Below are 23,329 nucleotides of genomic sequence, written 5' to 3'. Positions count from 1 at the left end.
GGTCGTCTTTAGTGGAAAATACTCATAATTCTCATCTTCTTTTCTCTTTTGGTGCTCTTGCATCTTTATCAGCTTCTTTCCTCAATTGTTTGCACTTAACATATACATGTGAGTTCTAAAAAAAAGACAAAATGAGACAAAAATTAGGATCCAAATATAGTCAATTTATATTAAAATTTTTTTACATGCATGTAATATTTACATAATATTATTAATAATACTAATAATTGTTGTCATTCTCAAAAGAAAATAAAAATTATTTTTGCAAAATTAACTTGAGATAAACTATATTACAAAGATATTAGTTAAATGAATTATTATTAAATGAGATGCTTATATTATTTAATTATTAAATTTTAATTAACAAATTTTCAAATATAAAATTTGTCAAGGCCTAAAAAATTCTAGACACAACCCTGCATATATATTAAGTTAATCAAAACACATAAAGTCCAGTTTATTTTGTCTTTTATTTTGTTCTTTTATTTCAATCATAACATATCAAGACAAAAATATAGTCAAAACATATAATAATAATAATAATAATAATAATAATAATAATAATAATAATAATAATAATAATAATAATAAATTTAATCAATTTTAGAGTGAAATTATGCAATTTGCGATATGATTTTGAGTTTTTTTTTTATAAAGCAGAGTATAAAATTTTAAACTTTTTAATAAAGATTAGATCGTAGTTAGTGATCCAATTGTTCTATCATTAACCTAATGATATGCGATTTAACATTGCTTCCTGCACCTATAAAATTACTTTATGTACCTTTTTTTCTTTTTGAAAATTTTACATTTTGAATTAGTGGGCAAAAACACCAAAAAGGGTCACTTTTACATTTTATTTATCAAATAGGGGCTGTTTTGCAATTATTTACCTGAGGGGTCTGTTTTTTTATTACAAAGCGCCCCCCAGGAAGGCGCTTCCATGGAACACGCGACACGTGGCACAGCGCGGCGCACGAGGCAGCAGCAGGGTAGCGCCCCTGACGCGGGCGCGTCTGGTAGCGCCCTGCCGCTGGGCGCGACTGGTAGTGCCCCTGACGCGGGCACGACCCAGGCGCCTATGTATTTTTTAAATATATTTTAATAAATTAAGCTGATTAACGATTAAATAATTTAAAAAAATATTTGTCATTTAATTAAGTTTTCTAATTTACGACGAAACTCAATTAAATTGTCATTTAATTAAGTTTCCTATCGTATAATATGAATTTTATAACTTTATAAAATATGAAATTTCCAGGTTATGATCTTTTGTTTCTTCAAAAAAAAAAAAAGTTATGATCTTTTGGAACTTTATAACATATAATAGATGACTCATTGAATTGATAAGTAAAAGATTGATTCAGTACCTTGGTTGAGTTTAAACATCTCTTAACATTAAAAAAAAAAAAAATTAGATTTAGATCCACTAAAAAAATACATTTTCTCCCAGACTCAATGGAACTGGGAAGGGGGGCGTGTATTTTTTTTTAATTTAAATGTTTAATTTTGTTAAAATACAATTTTTGTTCCTCTATTCTCTTATATTTGTACTTTTAGTCCCATTATTTTTTAATGGAGATATTTTATTTTTTACTTTTAAAAAATCAACAATTTTAATTTTTGTGATCAATTTTAAATGTTGACATAAGTATTCTATAAACCTTAAGTGATAACTATTTATTTATTATGTACATGTCAAATATTTTTTTAAATTATTTAATCGTTAATCAGCTTAATTTATTAAAATATATTTAAAAAATACATAGACGCCTGAGTCGTGTCCGCGTCAGGGGCACTACCAGTCGCGCCCACGCGCTGGGCACTACCAGTCGCGCTCAGCGGCAGGGCGCTACCAGACGTGCCCGCATCAGGGGCGCTACCCTGCTGCTGTCTCGCGCCGCGCTGTGCCACGTATCGCGTGCTCCATGGAAGCGCCTTCCTGGGGGCGCTTTGTAATAAAAAGACAGACCCCCCAAGTAAATAATTACAAAACAACTCCTATTTGATAAATAAAATGTAAAAGTGACCCTTTTGGGTGTTTTTGCCGAATTAGTGACACCTTTTACATTTCAAAAAGATTAATCTAAAATATATTGTGTTGTCACGAGAAGTAATTTTCGGAAGCAACTGACTGTGACAAAATATAGATTAACTAAAAGCACCGAATTCCGGTGGACCTTTATCCCTGATGTCACTTCAAATCACAACCTAACTTGACCTAATTAGTTGATGTAAAAGCCCAACCATAACCTACAAGGCCTCATTATGTGTTACGTAGTATTTTTTTTATATCGAAGCATGAGGTGGCCCATGTACAATAATAGCATATGAACCCACATTTTATTGGACATCTAGAACTGAGATATTTTATGATTTCTAGAACCTGTGCAATAGAAGGATAAAATATATATAACTATGTATCATGTGTTATAGACTTATACTCAGATTTTGTATAAGTTATTTTGAATATGTTTTATTGTATCTATTTGATCTAAAATTACAATTACAAATTTACAATATCATACTAAAAGGAAATATAAGAAAATGAAATCTTTATTCGTTAAACAGGACTGATTGGCTGCTATTATGCATTCTGCATTCAATTGATATTGGTCAAGTGAGGACAACAGTTGCAAATTCGGAATTTCAATACATAAAAGATGTTTTGTTTTGAGACTTTAAGCATAGTTTGGATCATTACGGGCAATAAAATAATATGAAAGATCAAACCATTTTGGACAAAACTTCATAGACAAAGATGTTTGAGTACTTTTGGTCATGGATCATATGATATTAATGTAGATTTTTCATTAATTTTATTCTTGATTAATCTATATTAAAAAATTTGGTTGTTTATCTTTAATGAAATCTTCTTTCTCAATAAAGGGCAGACAAATATATATATGTATGGGGCCTTGACCCCCTTGAATTTTTTTCATTATATATATATATATATATGTATATAATAATTATTTTATTAGTGGTTTAATTATATAAATAATAGATGTTTAATTATATGGATAATATTATTTATTTACAACATAAAAAAGTCATTTAAGTCTTATAAATATTTTCTACTTTTTAATTGAATATTTATTCTTTTTTTGTAGTATTTATTTTTAGAGATAATTGTATTTTTTTCTTATTCTAGATAAAATATTTGAGTATCATATATTTTTATTTCTAATAGTTAATATGTTATTGTTATTTTAAAATTTATAAATAATTTTTTATAATCAAATAACTATATCAACATTCTTTTTATATTGTTTTGAGAATTAAAGATTATTTATTAACCTTTAAAACTTACAAACATTATATAAGAAATTGATAAGTTAAATTTTGAAAAACATCAATAAATGTTCTATCTTTCAATTATCACTTTATGTATATTGTATTTATTTTTATTCTTTCATCTTTGTTCTTATTAATGTTTGGAAGGTTTCAATGTGTTTTTTTTATCTCAAGTGCAAGAGTCCATAAATATGTGCTATGTAAACCTATGAAAGCATATTATATATCATGTAAGGTCTATCATAAAGTTGAAGTCTTTGTTATGACACAATATTTTCCTACTTCTATTTCTAAACTATTTGAAAGTAAATTCAATGTTGTTGGCTACTATTATTTTAAAAGATAATTTAGTGAGCGACATAATTTATTCTAATTTAGTATATTTTTTTGGACATAATAAGATTTATTTTTGAAAAACATGTTTAACATAGATACCAATTTTTACTATGAATTTATTAGGATTCTTGGGTGACATGTGAAATTGATGATTGCCCTTTGTAATTTTAGGTCTTTTAAAAAATGTTTAATTTATCTTCTATATAAATATATTCTCTAATATATGTTCTTATATGGATTTGAAAAACACATAATTATGAATACATTTAGTATTAATTTAATGCTAGCTGACTAGAAAAAAAATTGAAGTTTAATATTTCGCCTCTCAATTATTAAATCCTTGATCTATCGTGTTTTTATTCAAATTTTATTCGTTCATAAATTTAAATCTAAGACTTCACTTTTAAAAAAAAAATTAAATTCACTACTACCAACCATTTTTTGGTAGATGTTTGGGAATGAGTTCCTATTTCAAAGAAATTTACCTTTGACAAATAATTTGGTCGGAGAAAACAATTTAGAAAATCGATATGGACGATAAAAATTATTTAAAATTGATGGCAAACTAGAAACAGGTACCGTTCACTTGGTCACTCGTGTCATAGTCATTATCACTGTATTATGTGATTTTTTTTTATACTTATCATATTATACATGTTTTTGTATAAAATGTGAAAATGGAGCAACCGACGATGCAATTCAATTAAATTATAGTTTTATTTTTTAAAATTTAAACAATGCTGTGATATTTTGATTGATTAGAATCCCGTTCACCAAGGACCGAATACAATTGCTCAACTGCTCATTTAAAATATATAAATTACTCACAATTCGAGACCCACCTGTTTTTGTTTATTTTTTAAAAATTCTCATGAGCTTCACGAAAATAATCTTTTGACTTTAAGCATTGTTCTATTTGAAATTAAAAAAGTTATATAATGAAAAAGGGGGAAAAAGTAGTACATATTTGAACACAATTTGTCTGCTCTACTTTTTCAAACTAGTAAAGCATCACATTCGTGTTTTTCTTTTCAAATCTTTCACTTCACACATACAAATTCAGATGAAATTACGCATAACAAAAATTCAGATGAAATTCTTTTACAATAACCCTGCCTTTAAAGTAAGTAAATAATAAATAGTTATATACTCCGTACTTAATTTAATTTAGGTTTATGAAATTTAAAAATTTAATACTATTACTTATTCTTTCTTTATTTATAAGATTGAAATCATATTTTTTTTAAAAAAAATTCAATTATATTATTTTTTGTATTAATTATTTTTAAATTAAAAATACTTTTTATTAAAAGAAAAAATGTTAATAAATAATTAAAAACAAAATATTAATGATAAGAATAATTTAAAAAATTATAAATTTAACATAAATTTATTATTTTTAATTTTAATGAATTAGATAATTAAAACTTACAATAATATATAATATACAGAGAAAGAGGAAGTATATCGTTAACCACTTAAAAAATAAAAGTTTCTTTTTATTATTACAAACAATGACTGAAGTTGTAGATGTGAAGTTGGGCCCACAAGAACGGTCAACTTCCACTTTTTCCTAGTTGAAGCCTAGAAATGAGCAAAATCCTTTCTAAACAAAAATCCATTAATTGGTGGTCAAATATTTGCAAAATCTAAGCAAACGCATCCATTGGTATTTTTTTTTTTTTTAAAGAAAAAAGAGGTTACTGAGGTAAAACAACCTTGAGCATCTCAAATGTTAACAGTCTCAATGCTTAAAAGTCATTAGCAAACCAACCAAAAAGTCATATTAATAGAAAAGATATGAACCCTCAACGCATTCATTGGTGGTCAATCGTTTGTGAAGACAGATGGTATAGTACAATAAATTGTGTATCATAGCATGAATAATTATGTTACCTAACTCCTTTGTTCATCTTTTCAAGTGAATCATATCATTAGTAGTATCTTCTTTTATGTGGGTATCTCTCTTAACCTATATTCAAACTTTACTATATAATGAGAGATTAATTTCTTTTATTAAACCCAACTCTAATTGATGATCATAACATTGTTGCATCCTACGTGTTCCCCACAGCACAAATAAACTTGGATCATTGAAGTGCCATAAAAAGAGCCCTCACAACTATGATACACAATACCAAATACAGAAGCTCTATGCAACACATGTTTGCTTACATACGGCAACTAACACCGAACAGATACTGTAGTCAATATATCAACAAAAAACAGAAGTTAATTAAATTTAATTTTTGTTGAATACGTACGTGCATGAATAAAAGAATAAAAGCCAAAATGATTAAGTGCAATTTTGCTTTTTGTGTCGCATCCATCTCAATCCATGTTGTTTGAAGCAACGTTCTTGTAAATTATGTATCTTTACACTAATTTTTTATATATTAAGGTTTAAAAAATAACGTAGAAGCTATATGGTATCGCTTCTAAGTTACCAATTACATGGTCAGATGCATGTCCAAACATATTGTAAAATATAAATGGGGTTATTTGACACGAATTTTATACTAGGCATGATTTTAAGACTTAATTCCAAACATATTGTAAGAACAAGAAGTTAATAGGCGTGTACTGAACTTCTAAAAGAAAAGGGCGTGTATTGATGGTGTAATTTATATTGTTATATATAAGAAAGTTAATTTTGACATAATTTTTAAGAAAAATATTTTTTTTTGTAAATTATATATTTTAATATAGTTAATACTGAATAATTTGTAATTAAATAGCAACATGAAAAACATCAATATATATATATATATATATATATATATATATATATATATATATTATTTATTCTAAAAAAGTTGTCTACCCAAATTATTTGATAGTTGATACTTTTGACGTAAATTCACCTTACATTTTTAATTAGAAAACTTCAATCAAATTTAATAATAACTCGACAGTATTTTAATGAGACGTAGTATAGTTTATCTAGCAAAAACGATATATATAGGAAAAAATTACTCATTAAATAAATGTTATTGGAGATTAACTATTTCTATTTTGAGATTTACCAACCATCTATTTAATTATAAACTTTGAATTTCAATTCCCAACTCTTACAAAATTCTATTAAATTGGTGAAAATCATGAGAAAAATTAATCTCTAACTCTTAACTTAAGAGATACCGTGATCTATTTTCAGATAATAAAAAAAATTAATATGTACTCCATCTGGTATCAAATATAAGAAAAAAAATATTTTTCTTGATATTAAATATAAGAAAATTATAATTAATTTTATTTTATTTAATATTATTATTTTAAAATATCATTGATTTAATTGAGGTGATAATTTTATTGATTTTTTGTTATCTTTGATATAAAATTTAAATGAATGATATGTTAAAAAAATTATTTTTTAATTAAAATTAATATAATTAAATATAATTAATTAATTTTCTTATTGAAGTGCGATTTTATTTTCCTTTTTCTTATATTTGAGATCTAGGCATTATATTGTATTTTCCATTTTCTATGCACGAGTTTGATTGAGTATCATTATTTATTTATTTATATATTAATCTTATTGTGTAGGCTCTCCTTATTTTCTGGGTCCATTCATTGTAATAAGCCACATGTTCTGATACCGACCATGGCGCACGAGTAAGAAAGATAGAATCTCGGTACTTTCCAAAAAGCAAAAAAAAAAAAGGTTGTCTCTTGTCACCCCGATAGATTAAGATTAGATTCCGCCCACGTGAATCAATGGGGAAAGTGGCGGTCGGAACCGCGGTGGTTTGCGCGGCGGCGGCGTGTGTCGCGGCGGCTCTGGTGGTGCGCCACCGCACGAGGAGCTCCGGAAAGTGGGGTCGCGCGACGGCTATTGCGAAAGAGCTTGAGGAGCAGTGTTGGACCCCAATTTCGAAGCTGAGACAGGTTGCTGATGCCCTGGACGTTGAGATGCACGCTGGTCTTGCTTCTGAAGGTGGATGTAAGCTCAAGATGTTGATCACTTATGTTGATAATCTCCCTTCTGGGTTCGTTAATCCATCACCTTTTTCTTAAAATCTGTTTTTTTTTAACCTTGTTATTGGTCTTGGTAGAGAGTATCTACCACTCTTGCAATGTCGAGTCTAGTACCACTCGTACCAACCACTTGTTTTAATTTCACTCTTCCATAACTGCTTTTCATGCTTTTTATGTTTGGCTTTTTCATTTTATGGCCTTGTGAAGTAAGAAAGTAAGAGCCTTGTTTGGATAAGCACTTGTAGGAGGTTAAGAAGGTGGTAAAATGAATTAAATTTCTTTCATGTTTTCAAATTATCTTATTGGAAAAAGCTAAATTAGAGAGCTTTTATCGTCCTGTTAGGATAAATTTCCCCGTAAACATATTATGGGAGTAGTTTATTTCACTTTTCCTTCTTATTTTCTTCTCCTGTAATTGCTTATAGAGAAGTGTATCTTTAAATTAGCTTGTATATAAGCTAATTTTAACTCATGGAAGAAGCTCAATGCACTTTATCTTTTTGTCTTCTTCTCCTATAAGTGCTTATTCAGAAGTTTATCCAAACATAGCATAAATGAATGATGATTTAGATGCTGGTGATTATTCCTGACTGGATGGCTATGTGTGACTTTTTTTTCCTGTGCCTTCCAACATTTCTTTGTTGATCAGTTGTGGTGATAAAAGCATACAGTTGTTGATGTTCCAGTAGATGATAACAGTTTAGTCGTACATAAGGCTTTGGATTTTTTATGGTGCATTCTGGGTAATCTGAAAGCAAGATGTTGAAAGAGGGAGTTTGAATTTTTCTGTGTTTTTTCATTGATGAAAAGCAAGTGGATAAATATTTTTGTCATATGAATTTGTAATTCTGGAATGTTTCTTCCTTTCTTGGCTCATTCTTTACTTTGTTTCATTGTTTATAGGGATGAGAAAGGACTCTTTTATGCATTAGACCTTGGTGGCACAAACTTCCGAACCCTTCGAGTGCATTTAGGTGGGAAGGAGAAAGGTGTTGTCAAAATAGAGTCTGAAGAAGTTTCCATTCCTCCTCATTTGATGACTGGTTCTTCACAAGTAAGTCTTTTTTGACAAAATCTATCAGGGTAATGAGCCTAACTACTCTATTAAATATATTGATTATGGGATTGCAGGAATTATTTGATTTTATAGCATCTAAACTTGCAAAGTTTGTTAGTTCTGAGCCTGAAGAGTTACACCCTCCCCCTGGCAGACAAAGGGAACTGGGTTTTACATTCTCATTTCCAGTGAAGCAAACATCCATAGCATCTGGGACTCTAATAAAGTGGACTAAAGGTTTCAATATTGAGGATGCGGTAATTCTTGTTACCTTGATTATTTTTTTTTAGTATTCTATCTGCCTTGCCTTGCCATTCTGTCTTTTTCTCATCTCCTTTTGATCATGATTGTGATGCATAATCCAGATACATGCAAGCACGACTATTCTGTCTCTTTCAGTGCATACACTACTTTTATTGCATTATACTTTTTGAGTCCATATATTACTATGCTAACCTCTTATAGTTCACTAGACACAAATGTATATCATATGAACTCTTTTCAGATCCCCCTTCTAACAGTTTTCTCTTTGTTTCCCACTATTAAATTGAGCAGGGTATTGTGACAGTTACTCTTTTATTGATTCTGTTTCGGTTGTTTGTAGGTTGGAGAAGATGTGGTGGGTGGACTAACCAAGTCCTTAGAAAAAATTGGTCTGGATATGCGTGTTGCAGCTCTAGTCAGTTCCACTTTCCTTTCTTTATAACTTGTTTTCTTTTCCCCCTAAAGTCTGGCTTTGAGAATAATTTTCAGTTTGTATATGGCAGAAAATTTGGATTAATGAGTTTTGCAGTTTCAATTTTTTTTTCTTTTAAATTTCTTGGTTTGTTAAGACCTTAAACTAGAGACAAAACCTAACTTGGTGATGTGATGTAGGTTAATGACACAGTTGGAACTGTGGCTAGAGCTAGATTCAGCAATCAGGATGTCATTGCTGGAGTGATTCTTGGTACAGGGACAAATGCAGCTTATGTAGAGTGTGCACATGCAATTCCAAAATGGCAAGGTCTTCTACCAAAATCAGGAGAGATGGTAAGTAGGTTATATGGCACTTATTTTCTTGTGTGATAGAACCGTGTTTACAATGATTCCATGAGGCAGCTAACGAGATGGTAATGATTATTTATTGATTATATAGGTTATTAACATGGAGTGGGGTAATTTCTGTTCCTCACATCTTCCTCTAACAGAATATGATCAAGCTCTAGATGCGGAGAGCTTAAACCCTGGAGAACAGGTAATAATTATCTATCTATCATTGGTTTAAATGACTAATGTGCATGTATAATGCTCTTCAACTCTTCTTTGCAGATTTTTGAGAAGATAGTTTCTGGTATGTATTTAGGTGACATTGTAAGGAGAGTTTTGTTGAAGATGGCGGAAGAAGTTGACTTCTTTGGAGATACTGTTCCTCCAAAATTGAGAATTCCTTTCGTTCTTAGGTATTTTAATTTATCCATATTCACTCATTATCTCTGATTATACTTGTTTATTTGCCATCTGGCCTTATTTTAGAAATTTCTTGTATTTTTTTACCTTAACAGCATGGCAACAATGATTCAGAAACTTTTGTTTGCATATTAATTGGTTGAATTATTAATTTGAGCAAGCTAAAATGTATGCTCTGTTCAGACTTCTTCATACGTGCCATCTTTGTATCATCTATTTAATTTAAAAGACTGCGGAATCCACTTTTTTCCTCTTCTATCTCAGATTTCTCCACTGACATTTGCTCATCCTTCTTTTGTTTCATTTTGAAATTATTTAGCCCAAGAATGCTGCAGTACCAAATTGGGTTATTATTACCTACTTTGAGACATGTTTGGTGGCTGGTAGGAAAAAGTGCAAACTAGAGAAAGATTGAAAATGGAGATGGGTGGATTTTATGGGTTTTAAATCTGGGTGAAAAATACTGGTGAATCATATATTCTTAATGACTATAATCTTTGAACAAATACTGGTGAATCATGAGAACGCATTTCTATATTTGAATTGTTCTTTTATATTTTTGTTCAAAATTCCAATGAAAACTTTTGTGAAGAGTAAAATTAACATGGTAGCCTCTCCTTTTCTTTTCTTCATTTTTTATCTTACCAAGCATAACAGTTCTGATAGCTCATTTTCATTGCCTCCTAATTAGTCTTCTTTTGGAATTTGGATGGTTAAGCAATGCCAAAAATTGAAGGATTTAGCTCCTCTAAAGTGAGGAGGTGCATTTTAGAGGATAAAGTGCAATAATAACCATTAATTTAGAAATCAAGGGTGAAAATTCTGGTAAAATCAAATACATATATAACACAATCTAAAATTAATTACAATCTCAACCCTTGATTTCCTAATTAATGGTTATTATTGCATTTTACCCTCTAAAGGGCACTCTCCTCATTTTAGAGGAGCCAAATCCAAAATGGATAGGGTACTAAGAGCCCTTAGCACACTGTAAAAAATTCAAACAACTTGGCAAGTTTCTTATATGCTTATCAAACTTGTAAGGGAGGGGTGGGGGGTGTCATATTTATACTGTATCACCTGTTTTTCCCTAATTTGAGTTGTACACATCTTCTTCATTTGTATGGCACTATTTTCATTCATGTTATTTTACTATATATTTTATTTGTATTGGAGCTTTTTGAGTTTTTCACATCTTATTGGATGTATAGGACACCTGACATGTCTGCAATGCATCATGATACATCTTCAGATCTGAAGGTGGTTGGAAACAAATTGAAGGATATATTAGAGGTATGGATGCCTTCTGACCCTGTTGAATATAAATATGCTTGTTTGTTCGCACATTCAGATCATGTTAATTGTTTTCCTTGAATTAGATATAGAAGTCAGGAAATTTTGGTGAATTTATTGTTTGTGGTCTTTCGTTAAAAACAAATTCATCCACATTTTGTTAAGGACACTTAATAAATATAGGTTGGTTGGTATTTCTCCTCCCCAAAAGAAAAAAGTTTCTCACTGTTTTCCTTTCTGTCAGATCAATAACACATCCCTGAAAACAAGGAAGATTGTTGTGGAACTCTGTGATATTGTTGCTACTCGGGGAGCCCGCCTTTCAGCTGCTGGTATTTTTAGCATCCTCAAGAAAATAGGAAGAGACACAGTAAAGGACGGGAAGAAACAGAAATCAGTCGTAGCACTGGATGGAGGATTGTTTGAACACTACGCTAAATTCAGAAGTTCCTTGGAGAGTACACTAAAGGAGTTGTTGGGTGATGAGGCAGATGAGACAGTTGGCATTGAACATTCTAATGATGGCTCTGGAATTGGAGCAGCCCTCCTGGCAGCTTCTAACTCCCAGTATTTGGGAGTGCAGGAGTCCTGAAGATGTGGTTTAACGCCAAGGTAAATCAGTGTAACACTAGTTTCATTTTTTTGTATACCTACTAGATCAACAAATTGAAGCAGAAAAGTCTTAGTTACTAGTCCTTGAGAGCTTTTAACCAGGAAGGTGGACCAAGTCCACTGTGAAGTTATTTTTAGGGCTGTGTTCTTCTTGCTGCAAATGCAACATTGCTGCTTCTCCGCCAATTACTGGTGCATTATTTTGGTTACAGTGTTTGTCTCTCCCACATTAAATACTAGGAGAGATGTAAACTTTTGAGTAGTCTCGTTTTCCCAATGTAACATGTGTTTTCAATGAGAATAAGTCAGGATTAATTTATTGACGAAGGTGAATGATTTCAATTCAAAGCTTTTGCGACTTATCGATGAAGAGTTGGCTTTATTTATTCTATTTTTGTTTGGTTATACAACATCCCTCCCCCATACCTTCGCATAGCGAAGAGCCTCTGGGCAATGGGGTACGAAGTAGAAGTAGATACTATCTGAACTTGGCAAAGCTAGCTAATTATTTGAATAGTGGTTACCACTTCCAGAACTCCTTGTATGTTTGTTTTAGTAAAAATAACTTCAAAAATGACAATCAAAGTTAGCATATTTTTCTTTGCTGCCCATAGTGGTTCGATCTAACTCAAACAAGATCGTCTCCGGTGGAGGATACTTGCAGCCTAGACCAAAAAAGTTAGCATATTTTTTTAATGTGTATGAACCCGAATGTGGTAAGTGGTAACTGTCTTGTGCCTCCATTTGGTGGAGCAAAATGAAAGACAACTTTACAAGCATATCTTACAGTAATAATGATGATCATAATACTTACGTACCCAACTTCTTAGGCTAAGACTAAGCATTTGCAAAAGGGAAACAACAGAGATTTGTGGTAAGCATGTCTGTTGTCTTACTCTTACAGAACAGTTTGACCATGTGACTCATTATACAACTGATGAACATGTGACTTCATTCCTTGCCAAATATCCTATGATTGTTCTCAATATGGTACTGGAACAGTAAAGAGACAAAAGTGAATTTAATTTGTATGTAAAAATAAATAAATACAGGTCATGTAAGTATGTAACAATGTATTGCCATGTTAATAAGTTTGACGACTAAATTCTACATGTATATCTTATTTTAATTTGTCAATGGCCGTTTCTGTTTCAAGTTGAGGATTATGCTTATTCTGGCACATTTACTTCCATGTTTAGTGTCTTATCCTCAATGTCAATGCCCTTGCTTTTTGAAAGACAACTGAAAAATGGAATTCTTAATCATAACTACGTTGACCACCAATTAAGCTGCTCTTAACAATCACTTATGTTCCCAAATTAATGTCTAAAATGTAAAAATACATTCCGAAAACTAGACAAAAAATCCAGCTTTAAATTCAAGTGGCCACTTTTTGTTTTGAAACTCTTAGAATCTTCTCCGTGAACAACAATGTTGGGAAGTTTAACCATAACTCAACCTCAAAACCTAGCTCAAGAGTGAGGGTTGTTTCTCACTTATATATTCTAACTTGACTTTATTTTTAAATGATGTTGGACGGTTTTTTTTCAGCATCACCAAAGACAACTTTTTTTACTATCTTCACCAATGCATGCTCTTGTTGGCAATCTGAAGCTTAAACAAAACAGAGTAAGTGTTTATGTATGGTCCACACAAATTTAAAAATTTTCATCTTTCTTTCATTGGTACCAAAGGAGGGAAGTTGGTATACTTTTCTATTCTTCATATTTCCAGCACAGTTGACCGCTGCCAAAAAGAGGCTGTCTTGTATCCAATTTGATATTATCCAATTTGCACAGCTGCGGCGGTGTGTGCTGCAGTGGCGCTGGTGGCGCGCCACCACATGAGAAGCTCCGGAAAGTGGGGTCGCGTGGTGGCTATTATGAAAGAGTTTGAGGAGCAGTGTGGGACCTCAATTGCGAAGCTGAGACATGTTGCTGATGCCATGAACGTTGAGATGCATGTAGGCCTTGCTTCTGAAGGTGACAACAAGCTCGAGATGTTGATCACTTATGTTGATAATCTCCCTTCTGGGTTTGTTCAATCAATCACCTTTTTCCTTAGAATTTGCTTTTTCTGTTTTAATTTCACTCCGCATAACTGGTTTTCATGTTTTTGTTATACTACATGATTCCTTAGTGAGTTTCTGCTTGGTTTTTCATATTATCTCTGTGAAGTAAGGCCTTGTTTGAAGAAACTTCTCCTTAATTAAGCACTTGTGGGAGAAGAATGACTTAATTTTTCTGTGTTTTTTTAATTGATGAAAAAGAAGTAGATGAATACTTTTGTCATATGAATTTTAGTTCTTGAAGGTTTCTTCCCTCTCCGGCTCATTCTTTACCTTGTTCCATTGTTTATACTTTAGTCTGAAAAAGTTTCCATTCCTCCTCATTTGATGACTGGTTCTTCACATGTAAGTCAGTTTTGAGAAAATCTATTAGAGTAATGAGTAATGAGCCTAACTGCTCTCTTAAATATATTAATTATGAGATTGCAGGAATTAGTTGATTTTAAAGCAGCTAAGCTCGCAAAGTTCGTTAGTTCTGAGCCTGAAGAGTTACACCCTCCCCCTGGCAGACAAAGGGAACTGGGTTTTACCTTCTCGTTTCCAGTGAGGCAAACATCAATTGCATCTGGAAATCTAATAAAGTGGACTAAGAGTTTCAATATTGAGGATATGGTAATTTTTATTACCTTGATTTTGTTATGTTCAATTCTATTTGCCTTACCTTGCCATTCTTTCTTATTGTCATCTCATTCTGTCCCTGTCAGCATACACACGTAACACTACTGCTTTTGCATTGTATTTTTGAGACTGGAAATTACGATGCTAACCTATTATAGTTCACAAATGTATCATATGAACTCTTTTCAAATGTAGAATCCCCCTTCTACCAATTTTCTCTGCATTTCTCACGTAAAATTTTATCGGCAGTTACTCTTTTACTGATTCTGTTTGGGTGGTTTGTAGGTTGGAGAAGATGTGGTGGGTGAGCTAACCAAGTCCTTCGAAAAAATTGGTCTGGATAAGCCTGTTGCCGCTCTAGGCAGTGTCACTTCTCTTTCTTTTTAACTTATTTTCTTTTTCCCCTGAATATTTATATAGTAGAGTTGTCATTAAAAATCTTTTTCCTAGGAATACACCACACAATCTATTATAAATCTTCTGTCAATATCAATTAAAATATTAATTCCAAACTATAAAAAAAAACCCTAAAAAGCACGAAAAAGAGAAAATACAAAATCAATCTCTGATATTAATTTTACATCAGGACATCAATTGATTTGTCAAACAAAGTCAATTTGTAGTTATCATTCTATAGGAAAAATTAAAACGCATAAAACATCCCAAAATTAACCCTAATTTGATCCTATTAGGATCGTTATACATATTCACTCTAACCTCAATTGCAATAAACTTATCTCTTACCTCTAAGCGGGATAACGTGTATAGTCTGACAGCGATAACAACATCTCCAGTGATTTTCCTAAGAATCGTCAAACTTTTCCTTTGATTGCACTGCTAGAATTTCCAAACATTAGAGAGAAGAAGAAGGAACTGAAGCCTCAATTTTATTATCTTTGTGTCAGGGGCTTTTCTCTCTCTACAGGCATTCGTTTGCAAATCTTAACAATGAAAATGTGCAAAAATGAGTTCTGAAGGTGGTGTACAAATTTCAGGATGATCCAATGATTAATTAGTCCATGATCGTAGTTTTAAGGAGACAAGTTTGGATGTATGCAGGAAAAGAAAAGATTTTGGAATAAGAAGAAGGGAGAACGGATTTGAGAGCAGGTAAGAAACGTATGATAGTTGTAGAAACTGAGTATGTCTTTGTTTATCCTAGTACTCTAAGCTTATTATTTATTCTATTTTTCTTTATTTTATAAAAAAGAATTTTATTTTATTCTTTCATTAAGTAAATAACCAATTAAAACATTCATTTATTTTCTAAATCATCATTTTAATGTATTTATTTTCTAATACTATGAAACCCTTATTTTAATTAAAAAAATCTTTTTCTTTCATTTATTTAATTTTTAAAAACTCTATTAATTTTTAAATTTTTTTATTTAAAAAAAAGGGGTGTTACAAAGGGAAGAATTTGTAGGGCTCTGTGTTCTTGCTGCAAATGCAACCTTGCTGCTTCAGTGCTTCTTGGCTAATTACTGGGGCATTATTTTGGTTACACTGTTTGTCTCTCCCACGTTAAGGAATAATTTATGGCAAATGCTAAAGAAACTGGTTAGTAAGACCTTAATTTATTGAAAAACAAAAGGGAATGATTTCAATTCAAAACTTTACTTATTATATTTTGGTTATCATATCTGAACTTAGCAAAACTTCTATATATTTTGGTTATATAATTCAAAACTTTACCTATATTTTGGCTTTTTTCATCAGTAATCTTCTACTTTGCATACTTATTTTTATTGTTTTTTAATTGCCCAAATTTAAGTTTTTCCTTATCTTTGGTTATTTTGTGACTCCAAATTTAAGATTCCCTTTATCTTTTTTTTATAACTACTCTGATTTAAGAAGTCCTTGGAAATTAGCTGTGAAAATCATAAATATTTGGAGTTGGAGTATTTAGAGATCTCCAAAGCCAACAACTGAAATTATTTCTTAATAGAGAAACTATTTCTTAACTATCAACTCTCACATGAAATATTTGAAAAAGGTGTCCAATTGCACGGTGCCATTTGGATTGCGCATGAGAAAGGGAAGAAGGTGCTAATGTTGTTCTTTTAATCTTTAGTCTAATTGTGGTTTTGAACTAATTTTCTTGAGCTGTTCACATGTAGGTGCTCATATTTTTCTAAATTAATGGTATAAAAACCTTTGACAGAGCTCATAATCAAATACAGATACATTTTATGTTCTCATATAATTAAATATAATGACTAATTAAACTCAATTCTATGAATTAGATGTTTTATTATATGCATATTACATGTTTATTATATTGCAATGTTAGCTTGGTAAGTAGAAGCAAACCTGATAGTGATATAGCTAAAAGAAGCGAGGAAAAAAAATCATCTATAAGAAGTTAAATGATAGCACCAAATGATAAGTATATGCAATTTATAAGAAGTTACATGATTTTTTTAGCTGATAGTTTGAGAAGTGCATCCTTCTTTTCAATCGCTATTAACTAATTTCATTTGTTTATGCATATGCTGCAATGCTTTCAAGTAGAAAAATTGGAGTAGCAAGTTTAAATTGTAAGTTATGGCCAAAATCTATTAATCTACCCAACACTACTAGCATTTGTTTTAGAAATTTGTTGCTCTACTAGTTTTTTTGCTAAATTATCTTTGATCAACTCATGTTGCAGGGAATCGCAAAGGTTTTTAATAGTTAAAAAGTTAGCAGAATCAACCTTATTGATCTTTGCTGGACAGGACAAGGGTAAAGTTGACAACGAAGGCAACCAACGTGTAAGGGAAAATAGGCGTGTAAGAAATGTTTTAAGGCGACCAATATCTTGCCACGGATTACGAGATTGTATTTGAATGATCTACATGAATCATTCTCTTATTAGAATTGTATGGAAAAACCTAATTTTGTTGTCAACGAGAGCAAAAACCAATTGATGTAATAGACCGCAACCAAATGCCCTACGGGGAACACAAACTTTGGTATGATCTACACAATGACCCTCGTCCTACGATTAACAAGAAATTTCGGAAGTAAAGATGCCAAAATCAGCTATGGAGAATCTGATTGATAAATCTAGTTTGAGCGTAATGGAGAAATCTGATAAGTTCGATTAGTTCACGAATAATAGTAGAGACTACTCACAAAAAAAATAATTACAATATATAGAATTTTTAAGTCAAATCTAAAAAGGTAAAAACTATAAATCAAATCAAATCTGATTTATTTTTTGTCAAAAGATAAAAAAAAAAAATCCTAAATCAGATTTTGACTAAAGATACGATAAAATTCAATTAAAACTAATATTACCTGATTAAATCTAACAGTATAAAAAAGATAATCTTAAATTTAAATCTAGAATAAATTATAAGATATAATCATAAAAATCTAATCCAAATTTAAATTCATGACCAAATCTGAATTTTGAAATTCAAATTAAAATTTAAATTCAACCATATTTATTTTGTAATTTAATAACTGTGAAATTTGAGTTAATTTGATAGTCAATTTTGACTAATAATGATTATAATTTTTTCATTTTATTATTGTTTTTAATGAAGAAATTAATATTTTTGTAATTTTTTATTAACGGAGTCAAAAGAAAAAGATTTCAAGTACTTTAGAACAAAATTGATGCAAAGACTGAAGAAAAAGTCTTGAAGAAGAGTAAAAAGAATTGGACAATTCGCTTAAAAGTAAGCTACCCTATAAAAAGAGTAGGAAGCAGAAAAAAAAATACACCAAGTCCCAGAGCTCTCTAGTGAAGAAATCTAAAGTTTGAGTCTATCCCTTAGGGAGAAGCCACTTTCTTTCTTCTAGTCATCTTGTCCCTTCATCCATCCATATTAGTCCCTGAAGTGTAAAACTTTTCATGGCTATAAGAGGTTAAACCCCCTTTGTTGGGAGTCTGACAGACCAAATTATTGTAATGTAATTCTTTTCCATTATCTATTTAATGCAATTTTGTTTTTATTATTCTTCTCTTTGCTTTTTGTGTTATTATGACTTGATCATCCATATAATGATGTTTAAAGCGCAATGCATTTAAAAATGGTTGTTTTCTAAAGAATTGGGGAAGAATATTTAAATAAATTCATTGCTAGAAATAGATTGATATTTGTTTTGACCAATTTTTGCATCTCTTATCTTAATTCAGTTTGTTATTTTTATCTTTGCAAAGAAATTTGGGGGGAAAAGATAAACAAATTAGGCTCTTCGTGTGGAAAACCAAAGATAGAGTATCTTAGTAGATATGGATGGAAACAAGGATTGCATTATATACAGAAAATTATTAACATTGTAATACAAATAGTTTTGACATGTTATGACCCAACATTATCATATTCTGATTTCATCTTTCTACATTTTAATCATTATTTATTTTTATTGTTATCTCTTTCTTTGCTTTACTCCAATTTCACACTTATAATCCTCTATCTCTTCTACTTCTTCTAATTGCTTAAAAATTGGATTTACATCACTTAAGTACAACTAAAGTCCTTGTGGATTCGAGACTTGAACTTTCATTCTAACTTTACTACTTGTGACAAATTGCTACGCTTACCTTGATAACCTACACGTTAGTATTTCTTTTCCTTGTATGCGAGGTACATTTGCGAGGAAAACCTTATTCCCTTGAATCTAGAGATCGAAGCAACTTGTAGAAGGAACAACACTACAAGAAGAAGAAGAGAACAACAAGAAGTGCAAATCAATCAAGGAGAGAGAGGATCCTCATCTGAATTATCCTCTCCCTCTCCTGTGACCAGTCCACATCCTTTCTCTAAAGAACGGGTCATGGCAGAATACCATCCACAGAGGATGACGCTAGAGGACTACTCTAGCTCTACTACACCTCAATACTTCACCAACATAGCCAGACCGGACGTTCAAGCTGCTAACATCATATATCCACATTTCTTTATCCAATTGATCCAAGGGAATCTATTCCATGGCCTGCTGAGTGAAGAGCCATACACACACCTTGCCACATATATCAAGATTTGCAACATGGTGAAGATAGTGAGAGTTCTAGAAGATGCCATCCGCCTCAACCTATTCTTCTTCTCCTTGGCCGATGAAGCAAAGAGATGGCTTCCCTCGTTCAAAGGGAATAGCCTACATACATAGGAAGAGGTGGTGGAAAAGTTCCTAAAGAAATACTTTTCAGAGTCCAAGACTGCTCAGGGAAAGGTGGAAATTTCATCCTTCCACCAACTCCTTGATGAATCGTAGAGTAAAGCACTTGACTGCTTCCATTGGTTACTCTGGAAGACTCCGACACATGGTTTCAGTGAGCTAGTCCAGCTCAACATCTTCATTGATGGCTTGCGACCCCATTCCATACAGCTCCTTGATGCCTCCTCCGGTGGGAAGATTAAACTGAAGACTCTAGAAGAAGCCATGGAGCTAATAGAGAATATGGTGGTCAGTGATCATGTCATCCTCAACGATCGAGCCTACACACCCACAAAGAAAAGTCTTCTTGAGCTCACTTCTCAAGATGCTATGTTAGCTCAAAACAAGCTCTTGGCCAAGACCTTAGAGACCCTTACAACAACTCTAAGTAATCTCCCTCAACAGCTGCATGTAGTGCAACCTTCTCTATCTTTAGTCATGCACATTGGGGGATGCAACATCTGTGGTGGTGCTCACGAGTCAGGCTCATGCATGATCTAAGATGATGCATCTAACAAAGTCAACTACATGGGTAGCTAGAATCATCAAGGATTCCATCAAGGAGGACTATCAAGATTTAATCAGAGATGAAATTTCTCTTAGGCCCAAGGTTGGAGATCTCATCTAGGGAATAACTTCAACCAAGAAGGTCTATCCCATTAACTTCCCAACCAAGAGCTCAACCTCTATGAGAAAACCACCAAGTTGGAAGAAATGCTGGTGCATTTCATTCAAGTCACCTTGTCACACCAAAATAGCACTAATTTATCAATCAAGAATTTGAAGATGCAAATAGGCCAATTAGCTAAGCAAATGGCTGAAAGACCCACTAAAACCTTTGTGACCAATACTAAGAAGAATCCCAAGGAGGAGTGCAAGGTAATTTTCACTAGGAGGGAAAATGTTGAGAAGAAAAAGAGAATTGAGGAGGATGTGAGTGATGAGGAAGGAGAAAAGAAAAAGAGAGAAAAGGGAGAAAAAGAAAAAAAAATAAAAGTAAGGAGAGTGGTGATGAGGTCTCAACCACTAAGACCAAGACCAAGAGCCAGTTAACTCGGGAGGCTAGAAAGGAGATACTCTCAGTCCCAGTGAAGAAAGTTTCATATCCCTTGGTGCCATCCAAGAAAAATGAGGAGCAATATTTTGCTCATTTTCTTGACATCTTCAATAAGCTAGAGATCACCATTCTTTTTAGAGAGGCAAATGCCTTCATATACCAAATTCCTGAAGAACTTCCTCAGAAAGAAAGGGAATTATATCAATAATGAGAGCATAGTGGTAGAGGGCAATTGCAGTCCAATGATTCAGAGGAAGCTACCACACAAGCTCAAAGATCCAGGAAACATGACTATCCCATGCTCCATTGGGGATGTGTCCATAGGGAAGACTCTCATTGACTTAGGAGCAAACATCATCTTGATGCCCTTGTCCATGTGCCAAAGAATCATAAATCTAAAGATAGTTCCTACAAGGATGACACTCCAGCTAGCAAACCGTTCCATTGCATAACTATTCGGGGTATTTGAAGACGTCTTGGTCAAAGTCCACCAACTCACTTTTCCGGTGGACTTTGTAATCATGGATGTTGAAGAAGATGCTGAGATCCCCTTGATTCTGGGTCGGCCATTCATTCTGACTGCAACTTGTGTTGTGGACATAGGGAATGTCAACTTGGAGATGAGTGTGGTGGACCAGAAAACTACCTTCAGCTTGTTTGAGGTGATTGAGCATCCCAATGATAGCAAGACTTGTTTTAAGGAGGAGGAAATTTAGCAAAAAGCTAACCTTGTTGGGGGGGGGCACCTGAGTTCTGCGTTTCTAGAAGAAGTTGAAGTCAAGCCAGTTGTGAGTCCTGCAGACTCTTTTAGTGTCTTCCTGGGGTCAAAACAGGTTAGGACCCGAGCCACTCCAGACATTCCACCAACGGCCCCTCTACCAGATGTCTCTCTTCTACCTACCGGCCAAACTTCTCTGTCTTCTTCTTAGCCGAAGTAGTTCCTCCCTATACTGCATAGCCTCCACCACGACTAATACCTACTGATACAGAGCCTCTACCATCTCTCCCTCCAGAAGCGGTGATGACACTAGAGGCATTCCTAGCCCAGGTTGCTTGGCCAAGATTCCAACTTCCTTTTATTAGAGGGGGGGGGGGGGGTGACACCCCTGGTGTTACTGATGATGATGTCACAAATGCCGAAGCTGATGATGATTATGTTGCGGACATCAGTGATGCTCATAGAGCTTGGGATCCAGGGCCCACATAGGATTGAGGCCCATTTTGGCCAAGATTTTTTTTCTTTATTTTTCTTTTCTTTTATTTCTCTTTTTCTTTATTTTAATTTCAACAGTTAATTCTAGTAGTTTAATTTTAGTCATTGAATAAAAAAATTGCATGATAGAGACATAGGAAATTAGTAATGGGTTGTGACTTGTTCTAGATAAATTGATGCATGAGATACTGTGTACTGATGAGATAATTGTCCAAGTCCTGATTCTTATGAGTAGGCGTTATTGTGAAGTAATGAAGTATGAATCGAAAAACAAGAATGAAGAGGTTAGAAAGTCTGAACGGAAATCATGATATAGTAAGCTAAGCACTTCATAAATGTTCAATGAAATGTGTGATCTTATAACTATGAGAGAATGATTGTCTTTAATTTCCTGATTTTGCATGATTCTGAGATTGTTTGAGTACATACACTTGAATTTAAGTGTGAGGAAATTTCACTCACATGACCCTTGATATTCATGTTTCAGCTTACAATTTATAGAGTACAAAGCATAAGAGAGAGAAAGGGGAAAAAGACAGCCTAGCCTAGTCTATGTGACAGCCTAGTCTAGTATATGTCTGCTGACTTCTAAAACAAGGAAAAAATATTTAGTAATGATGCATACAAATCTAATTTAGAAACCCCAAAAGATATTCAACACTCCCCTCAAGCTGGAGCATATAGATCATATGCACCAAGCTTGGAACAAATAGACTGAATCCTAGGTCCTCGCAATGACTTAGTCAAAATATTTGCTGGCTGATCATTAGAGCTAATGAATTCAGTGATAATTTCTTTGGACAATAGCTTCTCCCGAATGAAATGACAGTCAATTTCTATGTGTTTGGTTCTCTCATGAAAGACTGGATTTGAAGCAATATGGAGAGCGGCTTGGTTATCACAATATAACTTCATCTGCCCAACTTCACAGAATCTCAATTCTTGAAGTAGTTGTTTGATCCACATAAGTTCACATGTAGCCATGGCCATAGATCTATATTCAGCCTCTGCACTGGATCGGGCAACAACAATTTGCTTCTTGCTCTTCCAAGAGATAGCATTCCCTCTAATGGAAACACAATATCCATTGAAGAAATGACTGAATAATAGATAAGGGGAAAAAAGAAGAAAAATGGGTGAAAATAAAATGAAAATATAATTAATTGTTTAGTTGAAGAAAAATAAAATAAAATA

At 32.6% G+C, this 23,329-nt stretch overlaps 3 protein-coding genes across 5 annotated transcripts; all 3 read left to right on the top strand.

Annotated features, from left to right (window-relative positions):
* The first annotated feature begins 7,192 nt into the window (after positions 1 to 7,192).
* LOC114418864 (hexokinase-1-like) lies at positions 7,193 to 12,411 on the top strand. Its single transcript, XM_028384403.1, has 9 exons — positions 7,193 to 7,625; positions 8,518 to 8,668; positions 8,746 to 8,928; positions 9,276 to 9,350; positions 9,548 to 9,703; positions 9,810 to 9,908; positions 9,983 to 10,113; positions 11,332 to 11,413; positions 11,658 to 12,411. The coding sequence occupies exons 1-9, from the start codon at positions 7,354 to 7,356 to the stop codon at positions 12,003 to 12,005; spliced, it is 1,497 nt and encodes a 498-aa protein (XP_028240204.1). The 5' UTR covers positions 7,193 to 7,353; the 3' UTR covers positions 12,006 to 12,411.
* Positions 12,412 to 13,574: 1,163 nt separating this feature from the next.
* LOC114419491 (hexokinase-2-like) lies at positions 13,575 to 17,733 on the top strand. Of its 3 annotated transcripts, XR_003668264.1 has the most exons (6): positions 13,575 to 13,654; positions 13,825 to 14,059; positions 14,523 to 14,705; positions 14,997 to 15,821; positions 17,226 to 17,251; positions 17,365 to 17,733. XR_003668264.1 is itself a non-coding variant. In XM_028385167.1 (2 exons), exons 1-2 carry the CDS (start codon positions 14,478 to 14,480, stop codon positions 15,096 to 15,098), a joined length of 330 nt encoding a protein of 109 aa, XP_028240968.1. In that variant the 5' UTR covers positions 13,731 to 14,477; the 3' UTR covers positions 15,099 to 15,821. The 3 variants fall into 3 exon arrangements, 1 of the variants encoding a protein (XP_028240968.1); XR_003668263.1 differs by having other exon boundaries at positions 13,825 to 14,705; XM_028385167.1 differs by lacking the exons at positions 13,575 to 13,654; positions 17,226 to 17,251; positions 17,365 to 17,733 and having other exon boundaries at positions 13,731 to 14,705.
* A 3,335-nt stretch (positions 17,734 to 21,068) lies between these two features.
* LOC114420402 lies at positions 21,069 to 21,374 on the top strand. The gene has a single exon (XM_028386309.1). It carries the CDS (start codon positions 21,069 to 21,071, stop codon positions 21,372 to 21,374), a length of 306 nt encoding a protein of 101 aa, XP_028242110.1.
* The last annotated feature ends 1,955 nt before the right edge of the window (positions 21,375 to 23,329 follow it).

This window comes from Glycine soja, chromosome 7 (genome assembly GCF_004193775.1).
Source record: "Glycine soja cultivar W05 chromosome 7, ASM419377v2, whole genome shotgun sequence".
Lineage (NCBI taxonomy): Eukaryota > Viridiplantae > Streptophyta > Magnoliopsida > Fabales > Fabaceae > Glycine > Glycine soja.
This window is presented reverse-complemented; position numbering and strand designations above follow the sequence as displayed.

Excerpts from the sequence above, each read along its gene's own strand:
- LOC114419491 (XM_028385167.1), top strand. The coding sequence starts at position 14,478 with ATGAGCCTAACTGCTCTCTTAAATATATTAATTATGAGATTGCAGGAA. Across the intron at positions 14,706-14,996 it reads GTTTCAATATTGAGGATATG|GTTGGAGAAGATGTGGTGGG; the intron begins GTAATTTTTATT and ends GGTGGTTTGTAG.
- LOC114420402 (XM_028386309.1), top strand. The coding sequence starts at position 21,069 with ATGCCTTCATATACCAAATTCCTGAAGAACTTCCTCAGAAAGAAAGGG.
- LOC114418864 (XM_028384403.1), top strand. The coding sequence starts at position 7,354 with ATGGGGAAAGTGGCGGTCGGAACCGCGGTGGTTTGCGCGGCGGCGGCG. Across the intron at positions 8,929-9,275 it reads GTTTCAATATTGAGGATGCG|GTTGGAGAAGATGTGGTGGG; the intron begins GTAATTCTTGTT and ends GGTTGTTTGTAG. Across the intron at positions 10,114-11,331 it reads AGAATTCCTTTCGTTCTTAG|GACACCTGACATGTCTGCAA; the intron begins GTATTTTAATTT and ends TTGGATGTATAG.